The sequence below is a fragment of the Macaca fascicularis genome, chromosome 14 (genome assembly GCF_037993035.2).
Source record: "Macaca fascicularis isolate 582-1 chromosome 14, T2T-MFA8v1.1".
Taxonomy (NCBI): domain Eukaryota; kingdom Metazoa; phylum Chordata; class Mammalia; order Primates; family Cercopithecidae; genus Macaca; species Macaca fascicularis.
This window is the reverse complement of record NC_088388.1, coordinates 57,084,626-57,107,159: the sequence shown is the minus strand read 5'-3', so window position 1 is coordinate 57,107,159 and position 22,534 is coordinate 57,084,626. Positions and strand designations below refer to the sequence as shown.

The following is a 22,534-nucleotide window of genomic DNA, read 5'->3' as shown; positions in this document are numbered from 1 at the left end:
TTACACATGCCCACCACCGTGCCTGGCTAATTTTTGTATTTTTTTTTTAGTAAAGATGGGGTTTCACCATCTTAGCCAGGCTGGTCTCGAACTCCTGACCTCATGATCTGCCCGCCTCGGCCTCCCAAAGTGCTGGGATTACAGGCGTGACCCACCGCGCCCAGCTGAGATCTACAGCATTTACCAGGCAAATCTAGCACCCAATTCCCAAGGACAATGGCTTGGGACAGTTTGGGCAGGGCTCCACCCTTACATTTGGCAAAGAGAGACATCTGGATTTAACCTTACAGGGCTGAGCTCACGTGTCTATAAGGACAGACTTCCCTGTGGCTCCTGCTCTGTTGTTCTGGTATCTGGCCTGTCTGTCGCCTCTCCACATCAGGCCAGTTAGGGACACTGGAGCCACACATGCATCGGCAGAGAAGGCTGCAGCCCTGCTGGGAGAGCTTCTGTGCTCGTGGGAGCTGTGCCTCACCTTTGAACCTGTCATCAGAGTCGCTCTCGCTCTCACTGTTTTCATCTGGAAAAGGAACAGCAGAGTACATACTTGCTGGACCCCACAGCCAATGTTTTCTGCTCCCCTACCACCCCAGCTTTTCTCACAGGGGATGGTCTCTACCTTCTCTGGGCCCATGGTCAGGCATCCTGCCTCCAGGGGGCCAAGATTTGAAATGGGAAACAGACTGCAATGCTCAGTGAGTCTGGCCTTTCCTTTTGCAGAAGCCGATTCCCACACCCACCTCCCTACTAAGGCCCTCACAGCCCAAAGTCTGAAGGAACCCATCCCAGACCTTTCTTCCCTCTCTGTTCCTCCCTCCTATGTGGCCATTTCCTGGCAGGGCTCTACCCTCCACAGGCAAATTGATGCCTCTCCCATTCCTAATGCCCAAGGGCCCCAGACGCCTGAACCAGCTCCGGCACCAAAGCCTACCTCTCAGTGATGCTGTTTCAATGCTGGACATAGACAACTTTTTTAATCTCTTCTTTCCTCTCTTGGCATTGTAAATGGAGTTAATTCTTTGGACAAGCTGGGTGAGAAAAGCAGGGCGGGTGAGGTAACCTTAACACCAGCTGCCCCGCTTCCAAGAAGGCTGAGTGGGAGCTCATCCCTGCCCTTAATGGTACAAGATTTCTGCATTGCACCCGCTGGGTCCAGGACCGGTTCTTGGGTGCAGAACCGACCCCAAGTGGTGACTCACCAGCCATGCCTGGTAGCTCTCCATACACCTAGTCCCCCAGGAGTGGTCTCCTGCCCCAACACAAGGACACTAAACTTAGCTCCCCAGAGGAAGGAACTGTGATCAAACTAGACAGGATGGTAGCTCCTGGGTCCCAAGAGTCATTGAACCAACTGAGACAAAGAGCTTCTGAGATGCAATAACAGGAACAAGGATTCTAGCTTTTCCCCTCTGGGCCATAACCTGGGGCCCCGACAGGAAGAATCTAAATTCCCAATATACCCAAGCATTGTTTGCAGGCTAAAAATACCATCTGGCTAAATCCTGCTGCTTTGGGCCAGGGATTTGGGCCTGGCTGCCTATGTGTGAAAATCATTGCTGAAAACTCTTCAATGCTGTGAGTTATAGGAAGAACCCTTGTTTGAGTCCTAGGTCCTTGAAAGCCTGGAAGTGCTTATGTGTGCAGATACCCCAAAATTCATACACCACACTTACTAATGGAGAGCCTTGGCTAGCCTTTCCTTCCTCTAACATCTGAGCACCAAGAATCAGTTAACGCATCTTTATCGATAAGAAAGGATAATTAATCAGATGAAAAAGAGGCCAGTGCACAGACCCAGAATTTATCCAAAGGGAATCGAGGAAGCAGTCCAGATTAGGGAAGGAAGGAAGCTAGGAAGGAGAGAAAAAGGCTGGCTGCCTGCCCGCCCACCTGCCCAGCCCCAGTGGGCTGCCTCTGGGGAGGGTACCTTGGGAATGCGGCGGGCCCGGCGGCTAGACAGCAGCTCGCTGGTGGTGCTGAGGCTGTCTTCGTTGAGGCTGGAGGGTGAGGACGGCAGGCTCAGCTGAGCCAGCAGCAGCATGTCGTCATGGCTGTGCCTCTTGGGTAATCGTGGCAGCCGGTGGCTCTTCCTTTCTGACCAGTTCCCACTGCGCAGGGACTGGCTGTTGGGTTTCAGGGAAAGCTGGCATGGGGGAGAGGACATGTGAGAGGGGCTCGCCACAGAGGCCTTGGCCGGTGCCTCTCGGCTGGGATGGGGACACAGAGGCCAAGGGCTGGTATCCCTGGCTCCCCACAATCTTGCCCTGGAATTTCCATCTCTCTCTTAAGACTTTAACTACTAATCAGCCAGGTCAGGGCTAGATTAGATACTTGCCTTCCCTAAAGGAAGCTTCACTACTGCCAGCAAAAAATGAAAGCAGAGGCTAAAAACACCTGTGCTCTTATCTGAATGGAACAAAAAGGCAAAGTGGGAATTTTGGGGGCTCCTCCTGAGCTTTGGGACAAGGATTACTGGGTCTGGGTGATGCAGCCAGTCTTCCAGACCTCTGCCCCTTAGCCAATCCTAAAAGGTTTCAGACAGCAGAGGCCATAACCTAATGGCCAGCCTGCTGGGCTGGGAGATCCTGCAGCCTGGCCCTCCTAACTGCTCCCATGGAGAACACAGGGGCTCTGGGCTCTGAACACCAAAGCTGGGCCAGGCAGGCCTCACACTGAATTGGCTCCCACATTCACAAGGCCCTGACTGCCCTCTTCCCAGCCCTGATCTACTCTCTGCCTCTCGCCATGTGCGCTGACCTCTCAGCCAAGGGCACCATCCTTGTTGTGGGCCCTGTGGGGAGGCAAGTATCCCACAGACACCCAACCACTGTCTGGTTCTGGAATTGCCTCTCCTCACTCTTCAGCAAATCCTCCTTCCTCCACAGCCCCCAATTTCCTGTTCTCACCCAATCAATCTGGCAATGCAAACTCAGAGGAAGCCTGTTTGAACAGAGCCCTAATTAGAGGGTAAATCTTTTTTTTTTTTTCTTTTGAGATGGAGTCTCACTCTGTCACCCAGGCAGGAGTGCAGTGGCGTGATCTTGGCTTACTGCAACCTCCGCCTCCCGGGTTCAAGCAATTCTCCTGCCTCAGCCTCCCAAGCAACTGGAACTACAGGCATGCGCCACCATGCCCGGCTAATGTTTGTATTTTTAGTAGAGATGGAGTTTCACTGGCCAGGCTGGTCTCGAACTCCTGACGTCAGATGATCCGCCCACCTCGGCCTCCCAAAGTGCTGGGATTACATGCGTGAGCCACCACTCCCAGTTATGGGGTAAATCTTTTATAAAAACAAACACCTTATTCCAAAGCCAGAAGAAATCAATTTTATATTATCTGGCCAATGCTATACAGATCCTTCCATTTGCAAAGATAATTAGAGTTACCTGGGGAGGGCAGAGAAGCCTCTCCACCTGCCTCTTGTCATCCTGGACAAGGACAGAAGGAGCTGAAGTCCAAGAGCTTCCTTTGGCTGTTCACCTTTCCTCTCATTCTGCCTTCTCCCCATCCATTCCTTAAAGATTCATGCTTACTCTCTCTCATAGGAGTGGCTCCAGGTGTCACAGACATCTGTCTGGCTCTCCAAATGTGGTTTGGGGGCCTACAAATAGCCCCCTAATGCCAGTACTGAGATGACTTCTGGCAAAGTTGCAGAATGCCAAGACTCCCACTAGGCCCTGTCTTCCTGTTTCCCACAGGGTGATAAATAATCAGACAGGAGACTGCAAGGGCTCCTGGCTGAGTTTTGCAACTCAGAGCTTGTGTAGGAAGGGAAAGAAGATAGGACAGGATGCCCCTCAGAGCAGGTGCCAGTTGTCCACAGGGGTTTCGATATGGTGGATGTCCCTGAGTGCAGACCCCTTTGCTGAGGAGACCTCCTTTATCAAGTACTAGTGAGGGTAAAAGCCTGAATGGAAGCTGGGCCCAAGCCTTGGAAGGGCAGGCCCCTACTGTGGCCCTCACGCTAACCCTACAGGCCCATGTCGGGGTTGAGTTACCTGTGTGGGTGGGCTGTTGTACTTCCTGTCCTGAGGACTCCACATCCTGTGCAAAGAGTCCAAGGAGTTCTCAGACAGTTGCTGGGATTTTCGTCCTGCTCTTCGGTTCTTTAAGTCCACATCCTCATATGGATTCTCCTTGGGCAGATCTCCTGCAGAGGAGGAAGAGTTAGAGAAGGGGGAGAAGGGAAGAAGGAAACACACGAACTCGCACACACACAAATAAACAAGCAGAATTCCTGTGAACCAAAGAGAATGGCTTCTGCCTGGCCCCTCAGCTCATGAGTCATGCAGCTGCCCGTCTGCAGTGGGGAGGCTACAAACAGATCCTGGCTCCAAGTCCAGCAGCAGAGCCCACCCCCCCGCCCCCCGCCACCCCCCCACCCCCCCCCCAGCCCAGCTCAGCCTGGCCTCTGCTTTATAAATTCAGGGATTGCACAAGACTGGCTCAGCCACCCCTGCCTGTGCCCAGCCAGAGGACAAAGCCAGCACCAAGAGTCTTTCCTTGGCTCCTTTCCCTCTGCTGCAAACACCCCAAAGAACACAGTTCAAGGTAGGAAGGGTTTTCAGGTCATGGCTGTCCCTTCACCCAAGGCTCAGGGGATCTCCCTGGGGACCTACTTTGGAGGGTGGGCATGGAGGAACTCACAGAACTGTCGAGAGCAGAGCTTCACCAGGCCCCCCTTCTCACCTACAGTGCCATTCAACAAGTCTCTTAGGGCAGGGTTTTGCATTGTTCACTGAGGCAACCTTGGAACGGAACAGTGATTAGCAAGGAGGAAGTGTTCGGTAATGATCTGTTCAATGACTCTCCTACTGTAGTGTGTCTATTCCCTCTACCGCTGATCTCAGCAAAAAGAGAACCATCAACACTCCCCTTTTGGAATAAACTCTCCTGCTGTGACACAGGGGAGGTGTGAAAGGCTTGGAAGGCGTCTGGGCCAAAGGATGGGGGTGAGGGGAGTTCTTGTTTCTCAGGACTAGTTCTAAAATCTCTGGCAGCGGGCACTGTATTGGCATTACCAGAAAATCTCAGAGAAGTCCAAAACACAATCCCTGCCCTTCAAGATGTTGAGTGGCACTCCTTTCCACAAGCTGTATCTCCTGCCCCGACCCCTACAACACACACCTTTTCTAAAACACAGTAACAACATGGGCCGGGTCAGTCCTAGCTTGATCCTGGTGGCAGAATCCATGGGGTGAACAGGTCCCTGGGGAACTCAGAACACAGCCCTCTCTGTACCCCTTTCCCCATCTTCCTGCTGCACAGCAGGACTCACTCCAGCACCTCTGCTCAGCAGCAGGATTGAGCCTGGGTGACCACCGAGTCCCACACTTGTCCTACAGATGTCTGAATGTGCCTTACGCCCCAGAGGAACTCAGACCCCACTCCTCAGGAAGCAGGCAGAAGGAGGAGCTGGAGGACGAGAAACAAAGGCTGCCGAGAGTGAAGCTTTCCTAGAGAGGGCACAGGAGAAGAGCCAACCCCTATATGCTTGCAGATCCGTCCATTCCAAAGTGGAGCTCCCTCCACATTGAGGCATCAACTTAGGCAGAATCACAATGAACTTAGGAAATGCTCTTTCAGAGTCAGGGGGCAGGTGTGAAGAAGGGATTTCAGTGACAGCTAAATAGACTGCAGTAGGAGTAATATAAATCTCTGTAAACTTATGAGTCAAAGATGGGTCACTGGGATTTGGGAATGGATTAAGTGATTCCAAACTCCAAGCAGAGTCCCCAGCAATGGAGCAGACCTTTTCCTGTAACACAGTCATGCTATTAAAATGACTTGTCTCCATTCCAGAGCCCTGACTAAGCGGAGTTGGCCCAGCAGCCCTGTCGCAAGAAGCCAAATAGCAAACCTGGCACCCCCTGCATGTTTTCTCCAGCCTACCCCACCGTGGGGCACTTAGGGAGGCGTTGGGGATGGATTCTCTACTTCTTGGTCCTTCCGCAACATATGTCCTGCAGGAGTGAGGAGGGGGTGGGGGGACTAAGAAGGGAGAATGCCAGGACACAGTCTTCCTGATCCCCTAAAACAGGACCAGAGCATCACTGTCCACATCAGGGCAGGGAGAACACTGATGCCAAGCTCATCAAATCCTTGGGCTGCATGATCAGCCAGGGCCTTTATTATCATCCTCAACCTATAGGAAGCGTTGTCCCAATCCCAGGGGTTTCTCCAAGCCACTGACATTTGGGGTTGAGTAATTCCTGTTATGGTAGACTGTCCTGTCCATTTTTAGGATGTTTAGTGGCAACCTTGGCTTCTATCCACCAGGAGACATTAGCATCTCCTTAGCTATAACAGCCCAAAATGTCTCCAGACACTGCCAGATGCTCTCTGGGGGGGACAGAGGGAAGAATGGAGGGAGAGAGAGGGAGGCAGGCAGGAAGGGAGGGAGGGAAGAGTGAAGCTGTCCCCCCACTGAGAACCACTGCTTTAGATAGAGCTTTCTAAACTTCCAATGGCTTCTGAGTATGTGACATGAGTCCCAAGACTAGCCCTCTTTTTTTCCATCCTTTCTTCCTTCACCTCACTCCCTCCTTCCTTCCTTCTTTTCACTACAGTAAGAGCTTTGAATATTGATACAAAATTCAAAGCTCCAAGAAAAAGGTGTAGGATACTGAGGCCCAGGGAAGTAATAGATGTACAAGGCTGGTACACATCACTGACAACCCAGGGGAAAACAGCCAGCAACAGCAGGTTCTCAAGATAGGTCCTGTCTCTGGAAACTCGATTTCAGGAAGACCTGCTCCTGCCCAGCCCCTTGTGCCAGCCTCTCTTCTCCAGCAATGTTTAACATCCTCTCTGATATAACAAAGCCACTAATCAGTTCTCCAGCAAATAGATGGCTGGCCCCAGCCCACACGCTGCCTCCCCAGCCTCAGCTTGGTCCCTTCACCACCCTAACTCATCTGCCACTCCCAGCTTCCTGGACCATTCCTGACTGCCCTGGAGGAGCTGTCTCAAATAGATTGTCCCAGTCATCTCTCTAGGTGGACAGAGGGCCAGGGGATGGAGACGCACAGAGACAAGTGGACCCTGAGTCCTGGACCACTAAACTGAACCAGCTGAGAGCAAATAAATATCAAAGCAATGGCTCAGAGCTGGAGGAGATGGTGGGCTGGGAAATGGTGCGCAGAACATCCTACAGAGGACAGAGCTAAAGGAGCTAGGGCTGAATGGGAGATTCAGCAGGGGCATGAATGGGAGACAGGGAGCCCGGCAGATTGCAAATTTCTACCTGCATTCCTGCCCATACAGCTTTCTTGGGACAGTCCACACAACCCTTGGAGAGGGATGAAGAGGTGGACCCTCTTCCCTGAAGGCCTGGCCCTCAGCAGCCCCAGCTCATCAAGCCCAGCTGGAGAAGCCAGAGGTCTCAACCTTTCCCAGCTTGGATGACGAAATAAGGGACAAAGGCATCACCAAGAATTTCTGCTTTGCACTCTTCTAAAAGGGGTTTGTCAGAGCCCAAAAGTGTCACACTAATCCTCTTAAAGGAAGAATCCAGCCCCTCTGGGCCCTGCTCCCACTCCTCCCCACAACCCTTCACTCCTCCCCATAACTCCTTTGGTCTTAACCACACATACAGCACTCCCCCACCCCAACCTAACTGGTAAAACCAGTTAGGAAAGGGGTGTGTATATGCGCATAGGCACTGAGAATTTCTCCAAACACAGTCCTAAGCTTCCTGGACCACACCCATCACTAGGGTCCTGGGTCTGCAGCTTCCCTCCCCAACCTCCTCTGGTTCCAACCAGCTGTTTCTCCTGGTTCTCAGCCTTTTTCCCTCTCTCACACAGGACAGAAAGGGCCAGGCTAAGAGCCCAGCTCCCCAGCAACAGATCAGATTGGGGCCTCTAAGGGGCCGGCTGTTGCCCACCCTCCAAGACTTGACACCATTTCTCGACAGCCCCGGCACCTTCCCTGGGCTGCACCTCTTGGCTGTTTTGTTTCCCACTGCAACCTCCATCCCAGTGGGTGTCCTCTGCTCCTTACTGTTTCCCAGCCTGGGGGCAAATAAGGGAAGCAACCAGAGACAGTGGAGGCTCAAAAGGCTTTTGCAGTCCAGGCTGACTGGCCTGGTCCCCAGCTTACATCCCACTGAAGTTCTTGGAAACGCTCCCTCAGCCCAGGCTAGCTGATGGGAGTGGGAATCTGCAGGAATGCAGCTCAGGCGCCGAGGCCACTCCACATAACTCCTTAACAAGCTGCTTCCTTGGGTGCATTTTAAGTGTCAGGCTCAGAATGCAAACAAGGCCTTGTAGAATAGCAGCATCTTCCAGGGGCAGATGTCAGATGGGACAGGCGAGAAATAGCAGCCCCAGGAAGCAGCAAGGCAGTAACTTTCTTTCCGAACTCCTTTTCTGCAAGTTAGCAGGGTAAACCTCGGTATTTTGGGAGTACCCCACCCCAGCTCCTCAGGAATCATGCCTAGCGTAGGCAGGAGGCCAGCAAACCCCCCACAACCCCCATTAGAGTCCACTGCTCACAGAGAGACACGTTTGTCTTGGGGCCAACTGGCCCTCCACCTCTGACAGACAGGACTCCAGTCCAATCACCAGGACCCAAGATGGAGATGAGCACTAGGCTCTCTGCCTCCCAACAGCTCCATCCCTGCATGCCTGCAGGAGCCTGATCCAGCAGGGTCAGAGTCATCCTTCACCCCACAGAGCACAGGCTGGGCCCAGACCAGACAGATGGCTCCCAGGAAGTCCAAGCCACTGATCAGTCCGAGGCAAGATGGGAAACTGCCATTCTGAGTTCAGCAATAAGACACCCCCTGAAGCCTTGTGGGGAGCTCCAAACTCTCGGGCCTGTCCCCAGGGGATGAAAATGAAACCCACCAGAATCTAACAGAAAGGGACTATTTTCCTCTGTATTTCCCTCTGGCCTCCCTAGTCAGGTCCCAGAAATTCAGATTGGGCTGCTGTGGGGACATAAAAAAGGAAAACATGCACAGGGCACTGTCCTAACTGCAGACTCCAGAAACCACCCCCACCACCCCACGAGGCCAAAGCAAAACCTAAACATCCGATGTAGTGTATTCCCAAACTGGTGCTTGGGTCGCTCCCCTCCCTTTCTCCCGCATCCTCTCCCTCTCTTCTTTCCTTGTCCTTTAGGTGTTCCAAAGATCCAGAAGCCAGGTGAGCAGCTACCTCTACCTTTTGCCCACACAGCGCTGACCCCTAGCTGTACTAAGCCACCCAAGAAGAAGCCAAGCTGCTCCCATATTTTTTTAACTCCTCATGCAACCCCAGAGTGGAAGAGAGTCCTCCCTAATGAGTGGGGAGGCCACTCTGTTGCCCCACCCACTCCCTACCTCCTGTTGCAGGGTACATTCTCATTCACTCTAGTTTGGCAGAAACTGTACTGTGTCAGTTTGCCTCCCAGGACACTGGGAGCACCCAGTGTGGCTGCTGCTGTGAGCAGAGAGGACTGTGGTTTTCTGATGTCCCTTGACTATGCTGGGTGCTGGCAAGCCTGTGGTCCTCCCATTCTCTATTCTCTGAGAAGGATTTCCTGTGGGATACATTCTTGGATCATCTGAATTGAAATAATTTGAGAAAGGGACAGCTTCAACCATTTCTCTCTGTCCAAATTTCCACCATCCAGGGCTCTGTTCAGGATTTTTTGGGGCAATGTTTGGGGGGCAGAATTTTGGAAGAACTCAGCTGGCCAACAGAGCTGTTCCCCAGGCCTTCTTAGGTCAGGTTTGAGAGAAGGGAAAGAGGAGGGCAAGTGTGTCTAGGCCTCTGCCTACTCACTCATTCGGGAGGACTTTCTTCCACTCCAGGATGTTGGTATTGCACAAGGAGGTGAGAAATACAGGAGCAGCACTGGCTGCCTCTTGGGTGGCTGAGTAGAACTGGGGTATGGGCTGGAGTTGGGGCATCTTCCTTAACTGCCCACCTGGCTTCTGGATCTTTGGTTCTGATGCCCCTAGCTCTTGACCTCTGCTCTGGGTCGCCTGTGGGTACAAAGCTGTCTTTTCCCCAGGGATAAGGGAAAGGGCCTCCCTCCCCAAACTCTTTTGCTGTTCTAGGGACCTCACTCCTACAGTCTTCCAGCTGTGACCCAGTTTTGCGTGACTACATACTATACACTCTGTTCCTGGGAAAGCAGTGTCCCTGCGGGTCCCGGCATGGCTGCTGTCTCCCCAGAAACGCTGGCCCAGCAAGTGGCGAGGAAACAGCTATGAAACCGATGGCTCAGATCAAATGAGGGAACAGATGGCCCTCTCTTCATAAGACTCCAGGCTTCTGAGCCAGCCGGGCGCGGTGGCTCACGCCTGTAATCCCAGCACTTTGGGAGCCCGAGGCGGGTGGATCACGAGGTCAGGAGATCGAGACCATCCTGGCTAACACGGTGAAACCCCGTCTCTACTAAAAAATACGAAAAACTAGCCGGGCGAGGTGGCGGGCACCTGTAGTCCCAGCTGCTGGGGAGGCTGAGATAAGAGAATGGCGTGAACCCGGGAGGCGGAGCTTGCAGTGAGCTGAGATTGCGCCACTGCACTCCAGCCTAGGCGACAGAGTAAGACTTCATCTCAAAAAAAAAAAAAAAAAAGATTCCAGGCTTCTGAGAATCTGGAGGGTTCTCTCTACCCCGGGCCACTTCTCTCTCTCATGTATTAACTAACAGCACATTCTTCAGATTCAGGGCCTAAGACAGAGGCAAGACAGGGGCCCAGAGAGGGAGCCAGCAGGCAACACAGCCTCTCTCCTCCCCACTAACCAACACTGACCCCACACTTCACCTGAGCAGAATCAAAGCCCCTTACTGAAGAGGATGCTAACAGAATTGAAATGAACGCCAAACAAACAAAAAAAACAAAACAAATGCAACCCAAGCTAGAGCATCTATCTTTCGTCTGATCCGTGAACACAAGTTTGCCAATACCATGTCTTCCCACCTGTTGGAAGACAAATCTCAATGGAGTCTTGCATTTCTGCCCTTCTTCTGAACAAGAAGAACTGACCGTTCCAGACTATATTTTAAAGGGTATTTATACAGCAAACAGCCTTGGAAGACAGAGAGAGTATCTCCCTTCAGGGCAGAGGCAGATTTGTTTCCTGACCAGAATGATAAAGGTAATGTTTTCTCCAAGGACCAAGGTTAGGCAGGTTTGCCAGCAGTCTCTGAAAAGACTGGGGTTTCCTACGCTTGGGCTCCCCAGCTGGGACATGGACCTGCAGTGTCTGCAGCTTCCACCTGGGCCTTCTCCACACCGCCCCATGGGACTTACGCACAAGGGGAAACCCGTGTGAACACGAAGCTCATGCTGCCTGCTATGCCATGAGTAATAAAGTCCTTTGTGACGCGGGGGTCTCATGTCTTCTGCCAGCACCCATGAAACTAGGGCAATGAAACTTCTTAGCTTGTACAACAGACTGAATGTTTGTGTTCCCCAAAATTCCTATGTTGAAACCTAATCCCCAATGTGCTGGCATTTGTAGGTGAAGCCTCTGGGAGGTGATTAGGTCACGTGTGCAGGGCCTTCACCAATTAGGGCCCTTTTAAAAGAGACCCCAGAGAACTCCCTCTGCCCCTTCCACCACATAAGAACACAGAAAGAAGATGGCCATCTCTGACCAGGTAGCAGGCCTGCACCAGACACTCAGTCTTATTTAATTCTAACAACAACCTTATGAAGTATTATTACTTTTTTTTTTTTTTTTTTTGAGACGGAGTTTCGCTCATGTTGCCCAGGCTGGAGTGCAATGGCGTGATCTCAGCTCCCTGCAACCTCCGTCTCCTGGGTTCAAGCGATTCTCCTGCCTTAGCCTCCCTAGTAGCTGGGATTACAGGCGCCCGCCACCATGCTCAGCTAATTTTTTGTATTTTTAGTGGAGACGGAGGCTGGTCTCAAACTCCTGACCTTAGATGATCCACCAACCTCAGCCTCCAAAGTGCTGGGATTACAGGCATGAGCCACCATGCCCGGCTCAAAATGTTATTACTATTACTGTTGTTGCTAATATAGTCACATCATCACTTTATAAGAGAAAAACAGAGTCTTCACAAAAGTTAAGTGATTTGCCTTAAGGACACACAGCTAAGGAAGATGGTCTGTTGGACTTCAAAGCCTTCCAAAAATAAAGGAAAGGAATAATGTTGTTTTCTCCTTCTCGTGTCCCCAAAGGTCCTTTGGATTTCAGTTCATTCAAGAGCCAGGCTTTTAATCACAAAGCTGCTCTGTCTTTGCTAAGGTGCTTCACCCGATGTCCCATTTCCAGGAGGAGTTCCAGAAGGTGGGACCATGCCTGCCCACAGTGAAGGAAGTCAATCTAGGTGTTTCCTCCTGTTCCTGTTCTTCTGTAGCCCCTGAGATGACCCAGCCGCCACCTCTGCCATTGCTTACCCACAATATCTTCATAGGCATTTTCTTCTAAAGTGCTTTTGGATCCAAACTTGGGTTGGTTCTCAGTACCATTCTCAGTGGGAGAAGAGGGGTACAGGGACTGGAGACTGGATGCATCCTCAAACTCAAAGGATTTTCTGTGGATAACAAGAGCAAGAGTCATTCCTGCTGAATCAGATCTCTGCTGCCTTGCTGGGGAATGTCCATGGCAATAGCAAAGACCATAGGCCCTCCTCATAAAGCCAGCTTCTGAAAGAACATCAAGGCAGGTCCAAACTTACCATCCAAATTAAGAGACAGATGGTCTGAAAGGCCCCAGCCTGGGTGCCTGCAATGTGCCTTTCCCGAATAATACTGATATTAGGTAACAACAACTACCCCAGCTTAAAAGTATGCTGTTCCAGGTGCTGCATCAAATGCACCTTTACATGTGTTATCTCATTAATCTTCACAACAGTGCCACCAGTATTGTGACATCTTGTGAAAGAGGAGATGGAAGTGACAGAGGCATGATTCTCCCAGACGATGTCTCACTCCAGAGGCTGAGCTGTTAACTATTAATTTTGGCATCAAGCCCTAGAGAATATCCTCCTTGAGAAGTGTCTGTGATTACACTGGAATCGAGTGCCTGGTCTGCCTCTGGGGTCTCACATCCTCATCTGCATCCTAGCCAGGGACTCCTGCCATTGCACTAAGCAGGTAGGAAGGCTCAACACTGGGAGGGTCCCACTCAGGGCTGTCAGGGGGTTGGAAAAGCAGTCGTTGCTGGGTGGTTTGTTGAAGCAGGAAGGGCTGAGCCCTTAAAACAAATAAGACCACTGCCAAGGTGGAGCTGGGAGGACAATTTGCAGTCAGAAGCTGCTTCCAAGACCAGCTTCCCTTCAGCTAGTAGTTTGCTCCTTTCCATCCCTTGGACAACCTTCCTCTCTACTGTACAATTTCAAGACCACAGCTTGCTGTCTCCTAAGACTCCCTGAGCCTACAGCACTCTCTGCTCCTCTCCTTCATCTGAGAGGTACATCCCTCATCTGAGACCCCAACTGCATCTTCTCCCTCTCCAAGGCAAGTCCCCACAGGCTCCTGGGGAGGGAGAGAAGGCAAGGCACTGACTGGATCCCTCCTCCCACCCATGAACACCTCCTCTTCTTTCGGGCACCATCAGACCTTTCAGCCAATAGAGGCCTTTTTCTCTTGTTTCCTAACAGCTTCTCCTGAGAGTCCTACCGTGCAGGGAAAGGGCTAAAAGTGTCCTGAAGGCTACAGCTTGTTCTTAGCTTGCCTGTCCCTGCCCTGCCCCAAGCACTCAACACAACCGAACACTCTTTATATTGGCATCTCCTCCCTGTGCCTCTATGACACATTCCCTCCTGGCTTTCAACTTTTCTTTTCAACTCCTGGCCACTACTTTTCAGGCTCTTATGAGGGGTTCTCCTTTTCCATTTGCTTTTTAAGTGTCCGGGTCTCTCAGAGTTCTGTCTTAAAAACTCTTTCTCACTCTGCACTTTCTAGGGACCAAATATCCATGGGCCATTGCCATATCTACCATCTCTATCTTGATGACTCCCAAATTTCTGTCTTTGGCCCAGATTCTTAACTAGATAAACATCCAATGGCTGAGTACAGTGGTTTGCAAATGTTGGCCCAGGACCAGAGTTAGTGTGAGAGCAAGTTTTCTTTGGCATATACAGTAGACTCAGCATCGTATACAGGTAGCCCTCAAGTCAGTAAATAAGACACAAATCATGTTCAGTCAAATTATCCTTGAAAATCCCCCAGGAAGGTGTCATACTGAGGACCAACATGCCATCTCTCATTAAAACTAATAGTTTCTCCCCAGGAATTTTTTTTTTTTTGGGGGGGCTGAATGCCAGAAGAAACACTTGGCTTGTATTTTACACACACACACACACACACACACACACACACTTTTTTGAGAGATAAGGTCTTGTGCTGTTGCCCAGGCTAGAGTGCAGTGGTGTGATCATACCCACTGTATCCTCAACCTCCTAGGCTCAAGCTATCCTCCCTCCTCAGCCTCCCAAGTAGCTGGGACTACTGGCACATGCCAACACTCCAGCTAATTTTTAAATTTTTTTGTAGAGATGGGGTCTCATTATGTTGCCCAGGCTGTCTCGAACTCCTGGTCTTAAATGATCCTCCCATTTTAGCCTCCCAAAGTGCTGGGATTGCAGGTGTGAGCCACCTCACCTGGACTGCATTTTTTTTTTTTAAATAAAAAAGTCTATTAAATGTAAGAATCACACTTGGTATAACAGACACAAACTTACCATCTCCACTCCTCATGGAACGTGTTCACCATGTGAAACGGCATACAGAACAGACTGCACTTCTGGAACTGTTTCTCTTTTTCCAAGAGCACAGATTTAAGTTTGCTAAGTTAATTCTCACACGAAGGGACTCCTCCATATACGGTATATGTGTGTATATATTATATATAAATGCAGTGTGGGGTGGAATATGTGTAAAATCTTCAGGCTGATGAATTCTCCCCCCACTCCCTTTGGTCACTTAGTCAACTGCTTTTGGCTCTTCTAAATTTAGCTCAGCAACTCCCTCCATGAGGAGCCTCCCTTCTCTCCCCCATCTAACTCAGATGTCCCTTCTCTGGGTCTCTGCGGCCTCCTGCACTGCCATGAGTTACGGCACATATGACATTATCTATAATTTATCTGTGCATCAGACCACGAAGTCCTTGAATGGAAGAACCATGTCCTATTTGCCTCTGCATCCTCTTGACCAGCACACTCTTGGTGCACAGCAGGCTCTAGATGAATGTTTATATAAATGGATGAATAAGGACAAAGCAAACACTCCTGGCAGGCCGTTTAAGAATTAAAGAGCCAGTGAGAATTCTGGGGTGGACTCAAACATGGGATTACCCTTAGCCATGGGCTGTTCCAGCTCAGGGGTCTGAATCTTTGAAATTTCTTCCTTTCTGCACATGGCAGGAAAGTTTATACATAAGATGGGATATGTTAGATGAAGCCTGAAGTGTGGGGACAGACTAAAGAATCCCCAGAAGTGAAACAAACCTGAATACCCATCTGTCGTGGGGTTAGATGAGAAAGGCAGTAGGATGTAGGAGGATGAGTATTCTGAAGGAAGCTCACTCCCAGCCTACCCTGATTCAGAGAATAAGACACCTGCCAGCTTTCACCAATTCCAACAGCTCCAGCTCCAAGTTACTGGGGAGACAGCCCTTGGTAATCTGGGGTTAGAAATCCTGAGACTGACCAGGAAACCACCGTGAGCCTTGGAACAGGCTCATTCCTGTTTTACTCCTTTTTTCATCAATCTCCCCAATAATCCCCTCTTGATATAGGCCCAGGGTTCATATATGGCCCGGAGGCCCTCAGGTGAGAGGGAATTGTGTTAAATTTGCCGATACTACCATGTTAATGACAAAATGCAGTATTCAGATAATGCTTCATTCAAAGAAAATAATTTCTAATGCTGGTACTTCAGGTGGTAGGGAGGCTAAGATCCTACTAGTCTGCAAAGGACTGCCTGCTTTACCTACTCCCAGCAGAGGACTGAGGAAGCTCCGACAGGGGCGGGACACAGCCCAGCTCTACCCCAAAGGCCAAATCCAGCCAATACCTTCAGTGACCAGCACTCAGGTCCCAAGTATCCTGTAAGCATTCCCACTCATGTCAAGTATCTTGTAAGAGCAGAACAATCTCATTTTTCACTACCACAACTACCACCTAACAATTATTCAGTACTTCAGGGCTTACGAAGCACTACTGATTGTGACCCACCCTACAATCTGTGCTTGCACTGTCCATTTAAAATTTAAAAGCAAGCCACGGTATTCAGCTACAACACATCGGAGGCGCATGCATTACCTGCTCTGGGACTTGCGGTGACCACGAATGTCCTTCTTGGGTCTCCGGGTGACAGGCGGGGCTGGGGTGGAGGGCAAGGGGGGTGGAGCAGCAGGTGTGGGTGAAGGAGGTAGACCATTGCTGGGCTTACTCTTGGGGTTCTTGTCAGCCTCGTATTCAAAGGTGCGCTTGGGTTTGGGGACAGGGTTCACAGCGGGATCAGGGGAACTCTTCGATGGCAGCCGCTGGGAGCTAGGGCTATTTCCAGGGGTCCCGGGTTTAGTGGAACCACTGCCTTCCCTCTCTGGGGGTGGGCCCGCCTCCCCGCCAACTCCAGCCACTCCGACTGCCCGGCTGCCAGCGCTCACACTCGCGCCCCCTGCCGGCTCCTCCAAGATGCCCAAGGTTACAGTCTTCCTTTTCCCCCGGTCCACGCTGTAGCAGCTGCTGGGGAGCTGGGGGAGCCCCCGGCCTGGCTGCTCCTTCAGGGCCTGTTCAATTTTCTGGATCCGGCTCAGCACTGCTGAGCTCTCCTTCCTGCTGCCATGCCCCCTGAGGAAGGCGCTGGGCTCACTCCGGCCCAGCCGTTTCTCCAGCCGGTAGAAAGAGTCCCGGACAGGGAGTGCCTCTCCCTCCTCCTCAGTCTCTGGGTAGGAGCACTCGGAGAAGGTCCTGCTCATCCTCCGGAGGCCCTTGAAATCAAAGGTCTTTTCTGAGCTGCAGGGGGACGGCACCACGCTGGGACAGCCCAGGCTAGGGCAGTCCTCACTGGCCGCCCACTCGCCCCCAGAGCCCTCCCGCTTCTCTCCACACATGCTCATCCTGGGCGACGCCTCTCGGCGACCTTCCCATGCTGAGATCTTCTCCCGGATGCCCAGGCTGTGGGCGCGGGTACCGGTACGGGACAGCAAGACGCCCCGGGGGCCAGCCGCTGGCCCCGGGAATGGTGTGCTCTGGGCAAGGGGGAGGCAGGCAGCTACCCCTGCTACATCCTGGGCTGCGCCTTGGACATTCTCCTTCTGGGCTTCTCTCTTGCACGCCGAAGGGCTTCTGTCCAAATAACCGAAGCTGGCGGTCTTGAGGGGACAGGTGGGTGGGGAAGTATCTGGGGAGGGATCTTGAGGATTCTGGGGTGAAGGAGCTGGGGGGTGCCGGTCCTTGAGGAGCACCCGGGAGCTGGAGTGGCTGGGGTACCTGCAGGCTGAGGTTTCACTATCACTGAGTGGGTAGATGGGACTCCTTGGTGGGGAAAGAACTGGAGGTGGAGAGACTGACTGAGACCTGGGGGCAAAACAAAACAAAGGAAAAGAAAAAATGGCAGTGAGTGGCTGACCAACCAGGGGCATCCTGTTTCATTCCTACAGAACTCAGCATCTTTTTCCTGGAGGACTCTCAAAGAGTATTCTATTCAAGTAATGTACCTTGAAAGTTGTCTTCAAGGAGAGCAATAGCTCCTTAATCACAGCAGGCCAAACTCAACAGGCCTCTCTGCCCAAACCATCCCCAAGCACCCTGAGTAATGTCTGAAACACCTGTTCTGTGCCAAGCGAGAGTATCCCAAGAGTCTACATCTGCCAACAGGAGGACAGAAAGCCCAGCGGTGTGCTGCGACATGCTTAACAACCAGTTCTCAGAAGGTGTGGTGGCTCACACCTGTAATCCCAGCACTTAGGGAGGCAGAGGCAAGAAGATCACTTGAGCTCAGCAGTTCAAGACCAGCCTGGGCAACATAGTGAGACTCTGTGTATGGCAAAAAGAGGGGAAAAGGGACCAAAAAACCCAAAACCAAACAAGTTTGAACAACCGGCTGTCTGGGGGCAACAGCAGATTGGTAGCACTTGCCAATGTTGGTAGTATAAATATTCCAACTCTGGCTGAGTTACCAATGTGACGTCATTGGCTGTGGAGTTGAGAAGAGATGCCACTGATCAGCTCTTGTGAACTGGTGCAAGATGGTTCTCCAACACCACTCCCTTAACAAGCCTCTGTCTGGGACTTCTGCTACTAGACATACGTCTCACTCCTTCATGTTGGGTTCTGACAAGAATTAGAATCCCTGAGGGCCTCAGAAAGGTCAGAAGGGCCCCTCAGGAAAGAGTCTTTTCCACTCTGTCAACGAGGAAGCCAATGGGGTGGGGAGACCAACTCCTTAAGCAGCTCCACCCTCCAGCAGTGGCATCACATCCAATAAGCATCCACCATGTCCCAGCTCCAAATCTACATGCAGATCTTGGCAAATACCAGGAACAGTTCTGAATAAATGTTTTTACATATGTTAATTCATTTAATCTTCCTGAAAATTCTATGAGGTTATTATGTTTATTGTCTTCATTTTACAAATAAAAAAACACTAAGGCACAGAAAAATTTAATATCTCATCCGAGGTCACTCAGCTGGTAAGTGAAACCAGGATATGAACTTCCACTACACTGCTGCCTCTCTGAAGAAGCAGCAGTGCCTCTGCCACTTTCTGAACTGCCAGGGCCCTGAGGCAGCTCTACAGAAATCCCCACAGCACTTGGCATACCCCTGCCACAGCACTTGTAAGTATCAAGGGACTTCTTGGTCTTCCCTACTAGACCATGGTTTCTTCCAGGCCCAGGGACAAACAGTGTTTGGAAGGTGCTCGGTGAACGATGAACAGCAAAAGGAAGGGAAAGGTGAGCTTATTGAAGAGAACCATGAGCATACTTCCTCTTGGGCACACTTTGCTACTTGTCTACTAGTGTAACCACTGTCAACTTTCAGAATTCTTTACAAACAGTTTCAGTTCAAAAACAGCAGGATTTGCCAACACTGCACAGTACAAGGCCTACCTGACCCTAAGGCCGTGGCCCTCAGCTCTGGGCTGCCTAGCCTCTCAGGCTCCGGAATGCCATGCCATCCACAGGAAGGCAGCCAGCTGCCCCTGAGCCAGGCTGCTGTCACTGCTTGCTCACACACAGAAAACTGGAGCTTGGGTGAGTCAGGGATTGGCTGACAATTCCCTGCTGGGTCACAGGCCTCTGGCTGCCCCCTATCAACAGGAAACCTCAACATGCTTAAGTTGTTTTTCAAAGGGCAAGTCAAACAAGAGCCATCCCATGTGTATATGGGCACAGATGAGAGAAATGCAGTGCCCAGCCAAGCCGATGACCAAAGAGGCTCTGCTCAGTGAGGAGGTGTGAACAGAGTAAGCCCCGGCACTCCCTGGGGTAGGGAGCGGCAGGGCAAGGCGCCAGGCTTGAGGCGGGGGGAGATCCCAACTTCCTCACAACTGATGGAGGCCTCATGTCTCTCTTATTTTATAGAACCATAAATACAAAAAGGCCATCAGTCTAGCCCCTAAGTGAATGAGTGCTTGTGCTACACAAAGGACTCTGTTTTAGTTCTCAACTGAAGATGCATTTGACAGAGGACAATTTCATTTGTTTCTTCATTCAACAAATACTTAGTGAGCACCTACTCTGTGCTAGGCCTGTTCTAGGAGCTAGATATAAGAATAAACAAAGCAGACATAAATTCATGTCCTCATGAAGCTTATATTCTACTGGGAGATGGCAGGCACCTAATGAGACTCACAATCTCTTGGGAAGCCTTTTTAAACTATACCTGCCTCACCTGCTCAGGCACTTTGATATGTGGTTCCCTAGGGCTGTGTCTTCCCAGCTGCCCAGGAGAGAATTCACCAGTCCATGGAACCACTGTTACTTATGGTAGTGTGGGGCACGGCTCCTTGGGATAGGAAAATGATTCAGGGCCTCTGGTCCATCTGATCCCAGCATGCTTTCAGAAAGAATGATTCTATAACTTCCCTTAGTGGTTCCAGCACAAATAAATCTACACAGGTTAAGAACTTTCTCTCAATGCCTACCCCACTTGAACTGAGGTTTCATTTCTCTCCTCTCATGCAGCATAAAGTAGAGAGTAAACTGTCCCTTTCCTCTGCAGGTCCTGTCTTTGGTGTCACTGCTGACCTGGGGCCCATAGCTTCACGTGCTACCCTTGCCCCGGCCTCCCAACAGGCCAGGCCCAGTGCACTGCACCACAGAGGAGCTGCCCGTGCTGACTTGGAGCCCAGGAGCCCCGGGTTCATCACAGAGAAGGCACCAGTCACTCACTCCAAGGTCTGGTAAACAATAAAGATAAGGCCCTGCCCTCCTGGGTGTGACATTCTCACTTGAGGGTAGAATTCTCTGTTATCTGTCCGCATGTTCCTGATTCTACCTCTTATTAGCAATGGACTCACACTCTGAACATCCAGTTTCATTTCTTCAAAACCGTTCCACATTTTACATCACAGGGTTGTCATATTGAGCCAATGAGACCATGGATGTGAAATGCTCATTATCATTAGTACTGGTTTTTTTTTTTGTTTTTTTTTTTAATCAGGTTATGGCTAGCCAGTCGGTCTCAACAGAGGGTAAGAACATCACAGCCTTGGTGTTCAAGATTCAGTGTAGCCACTTATAAGCTTCATGACTTTGAGCAAGTAATCTTCTCTCCCTAAGCCTCAGTTTCCTTAACTATAAAAAATGGGTGTTGGAAGATCACGTATCTTGGCTGGGTGCAGTGGCTCACGCCTGTAATCCTGGCATTTTGGGAGGCTGAGACAGGTGAATCACCTGAGGTCAGGAATTCAAGACTAGCCTGGCCAACGTGGCGAAACCCCGTCTCTACTAAAAATAATAAAAATTAGCTGAGTGTGGTGGCAAGCACTTGTAATCCCAGTGACTCGGGAGGCTAAGGCAGGAGCATTGCTTGAACCCAGGAGGCGGAGGTTGCAGTGAGCCGAGATCATGCCATTGCACTCCAGCCTGGGCAACAAGAGTGAAACTCTGTCTCAAAAAAAAAAAAAAAAAAATCACATATCTCAGAGAATCCCTGTGAGAAATAGAGATAGTACCTGTCAAGCGTTGAGCTTGGGGCCTAACACAGTGTTCCAACTTAGCTTGATAATTACTAATATTCATATGGGGCTGACTCTTCAGAGTAATCACCTGGGAAACTTGGTCAGTTTGCCACTGTCCATGGATCCTGAACATTGTCGGGGCGGGGGGAGGTGGGCGGGGAGTAAATCAAATATGGCCATGAATTCTTGGCAGCTCAAGCTATGGAAAGGTGAAGTCTATTTCTCTGCCCCTCGAATCTGGGTTGATCTTGGTGATGTGCTTTGAGTATAATACAATGTGGTGGCGGAAACTAAAAGTTGTCCAAATTCTAAACTTGAGGCATCAAGAGGCCTTGTAGTTTCTCCCTTTACCCACCTGGAATGCTGCCCTGCCACCATCACATAAGGAAGCCAGTCTAGTCTTTTAGAGGACAAGAGGTCCCATGGAATGTAACCGAGGCACCTCTGTCAATAGCCAGCCTACAACTGTCTGACTCATGAGTGAGGCCACCTTGGACCCAGACCCAGCCGGACACAGCTACATGAGTGCGCCCAGGGGAAACCAGCAGAGGAACCACCGGAAAACCCACAGAAATGTGAGAAACAATCAACTGTGTTAAGCCACTAAGTTTTGGGGTGATTTGCTCCATGGCAGTAGTAAAAAGATGCAGGTGGGAAAGGCCACGCCTGCGTGTCATTGGCCCATCCCATCCCAGTGCAGAGCCACTGCCCTGGCCTTCCTCCCCCACTTCCCCACAGGCCAGCTTAGCTTCCATGGTGTCTGGATTGGATCTCTCTCTCACTACTACAGGCTCTGATGCTCTTATGGGGGCATTCCCTGGAAGTGGAGCTAGTTCAGCCACCCTAAGAATCAGCTTCCATCAGTCTTTGCTCCCAGGCTGAAGGAGGGTCAGGAGAGTCTGTCACCTAGAGAGGGAACACTAGGGAGGCTTCAAGGGGGACACAATGGGGCCAGGTGTCAGGATGTCTGGATCCTCGTAACAAAGAGTTACACAGCAGGTGGCATCCCCTGGCATGGATGGGGGAGAGTGCTCATTCCTGGGCTTCAGTTCCACTCTGTCTAGTTGTTTCCTAGTTCCTCAAACTGAGACTGGGAGGGAAAGTAAGATCATTCTCCCCTGTTGCACAAGAGGAGACCACGGCCATGAGAAGAGCAGGGCCTGGATCCAGGCTGCCTTCAGATGCCACCACGGGAGCCAAGCCACTGAGAGTCTCTAGCTTCACTTCTTCCTGGTTCCTAGGCCAGCTCCTTGCTAGCCTTCTCTGCATCTGAACAAAGGAAGCCACCTATCACCCAGACCACAGTGTGCAACCCCAGCAGGCCGGAGATACATTTTGGCTCTCTATCCATTCAACCAGATACATTGAGCGCCAAGTCTATTCCAGGCACTGTTTTAGGCTAAGGTGGGAGGACTGCTTGAGCCT

At 51.0% G+C, this 22,534-nt stretch overlaps 1 protein-coding gene across 14 annotated transcripts in view; it reads right to left on the bottom strand.

Moving 5' to 3' along the window:
• The window catches only part of DENND2B (DENN domain containing 2B), a 117,992-nt gene that overhangs the window by 20,145 nt on the left and 75,313 nt on the right, over positions 1 to 22,534 (bottom strand). For 9 of the 14 annotated variants that reach the window (XR_012423410.1, XR_012423411.1, XM_065528591.1 and 6 more), the window contains 6 exons: positions 16,240 to 17,499; positions 12,371 to 12,507; positions 3,999 to 4,150; positions 1,928 to 2,143; positions 932 to 1,028; positions 476 to 520 (listed from right to left, as the gene is read on the bottom strand). Coding sequence is in view for 12 of the 14 variants with exons in the window: in XM_065528591.1 (XP_065384663.1) it covers positions 476 to 520; positions 932 to 1,028; positions 1,928 to 2,143; positions 3,999 to 4,150; positions 12,371 to 12,507; positions 16,240 to 17,499 (1,907 nt within the window). In the remaining 2 variants the exon portion in view is untranslated. The remainder of the gene's footprint in view (positions 1 to 475; positions 521 to 931; positions 1,029 to 1,927; positions 2,144 to 3,998; positions 4,151 to 12,370; positions 12,508 to 16,239; positions 17,500 to 22,534) is intronic. The other 5 variants (XM_074014401.1, XM_065528596.1, XM_074014402.1 and 2 more) reach the window with 1 other exon arrangement.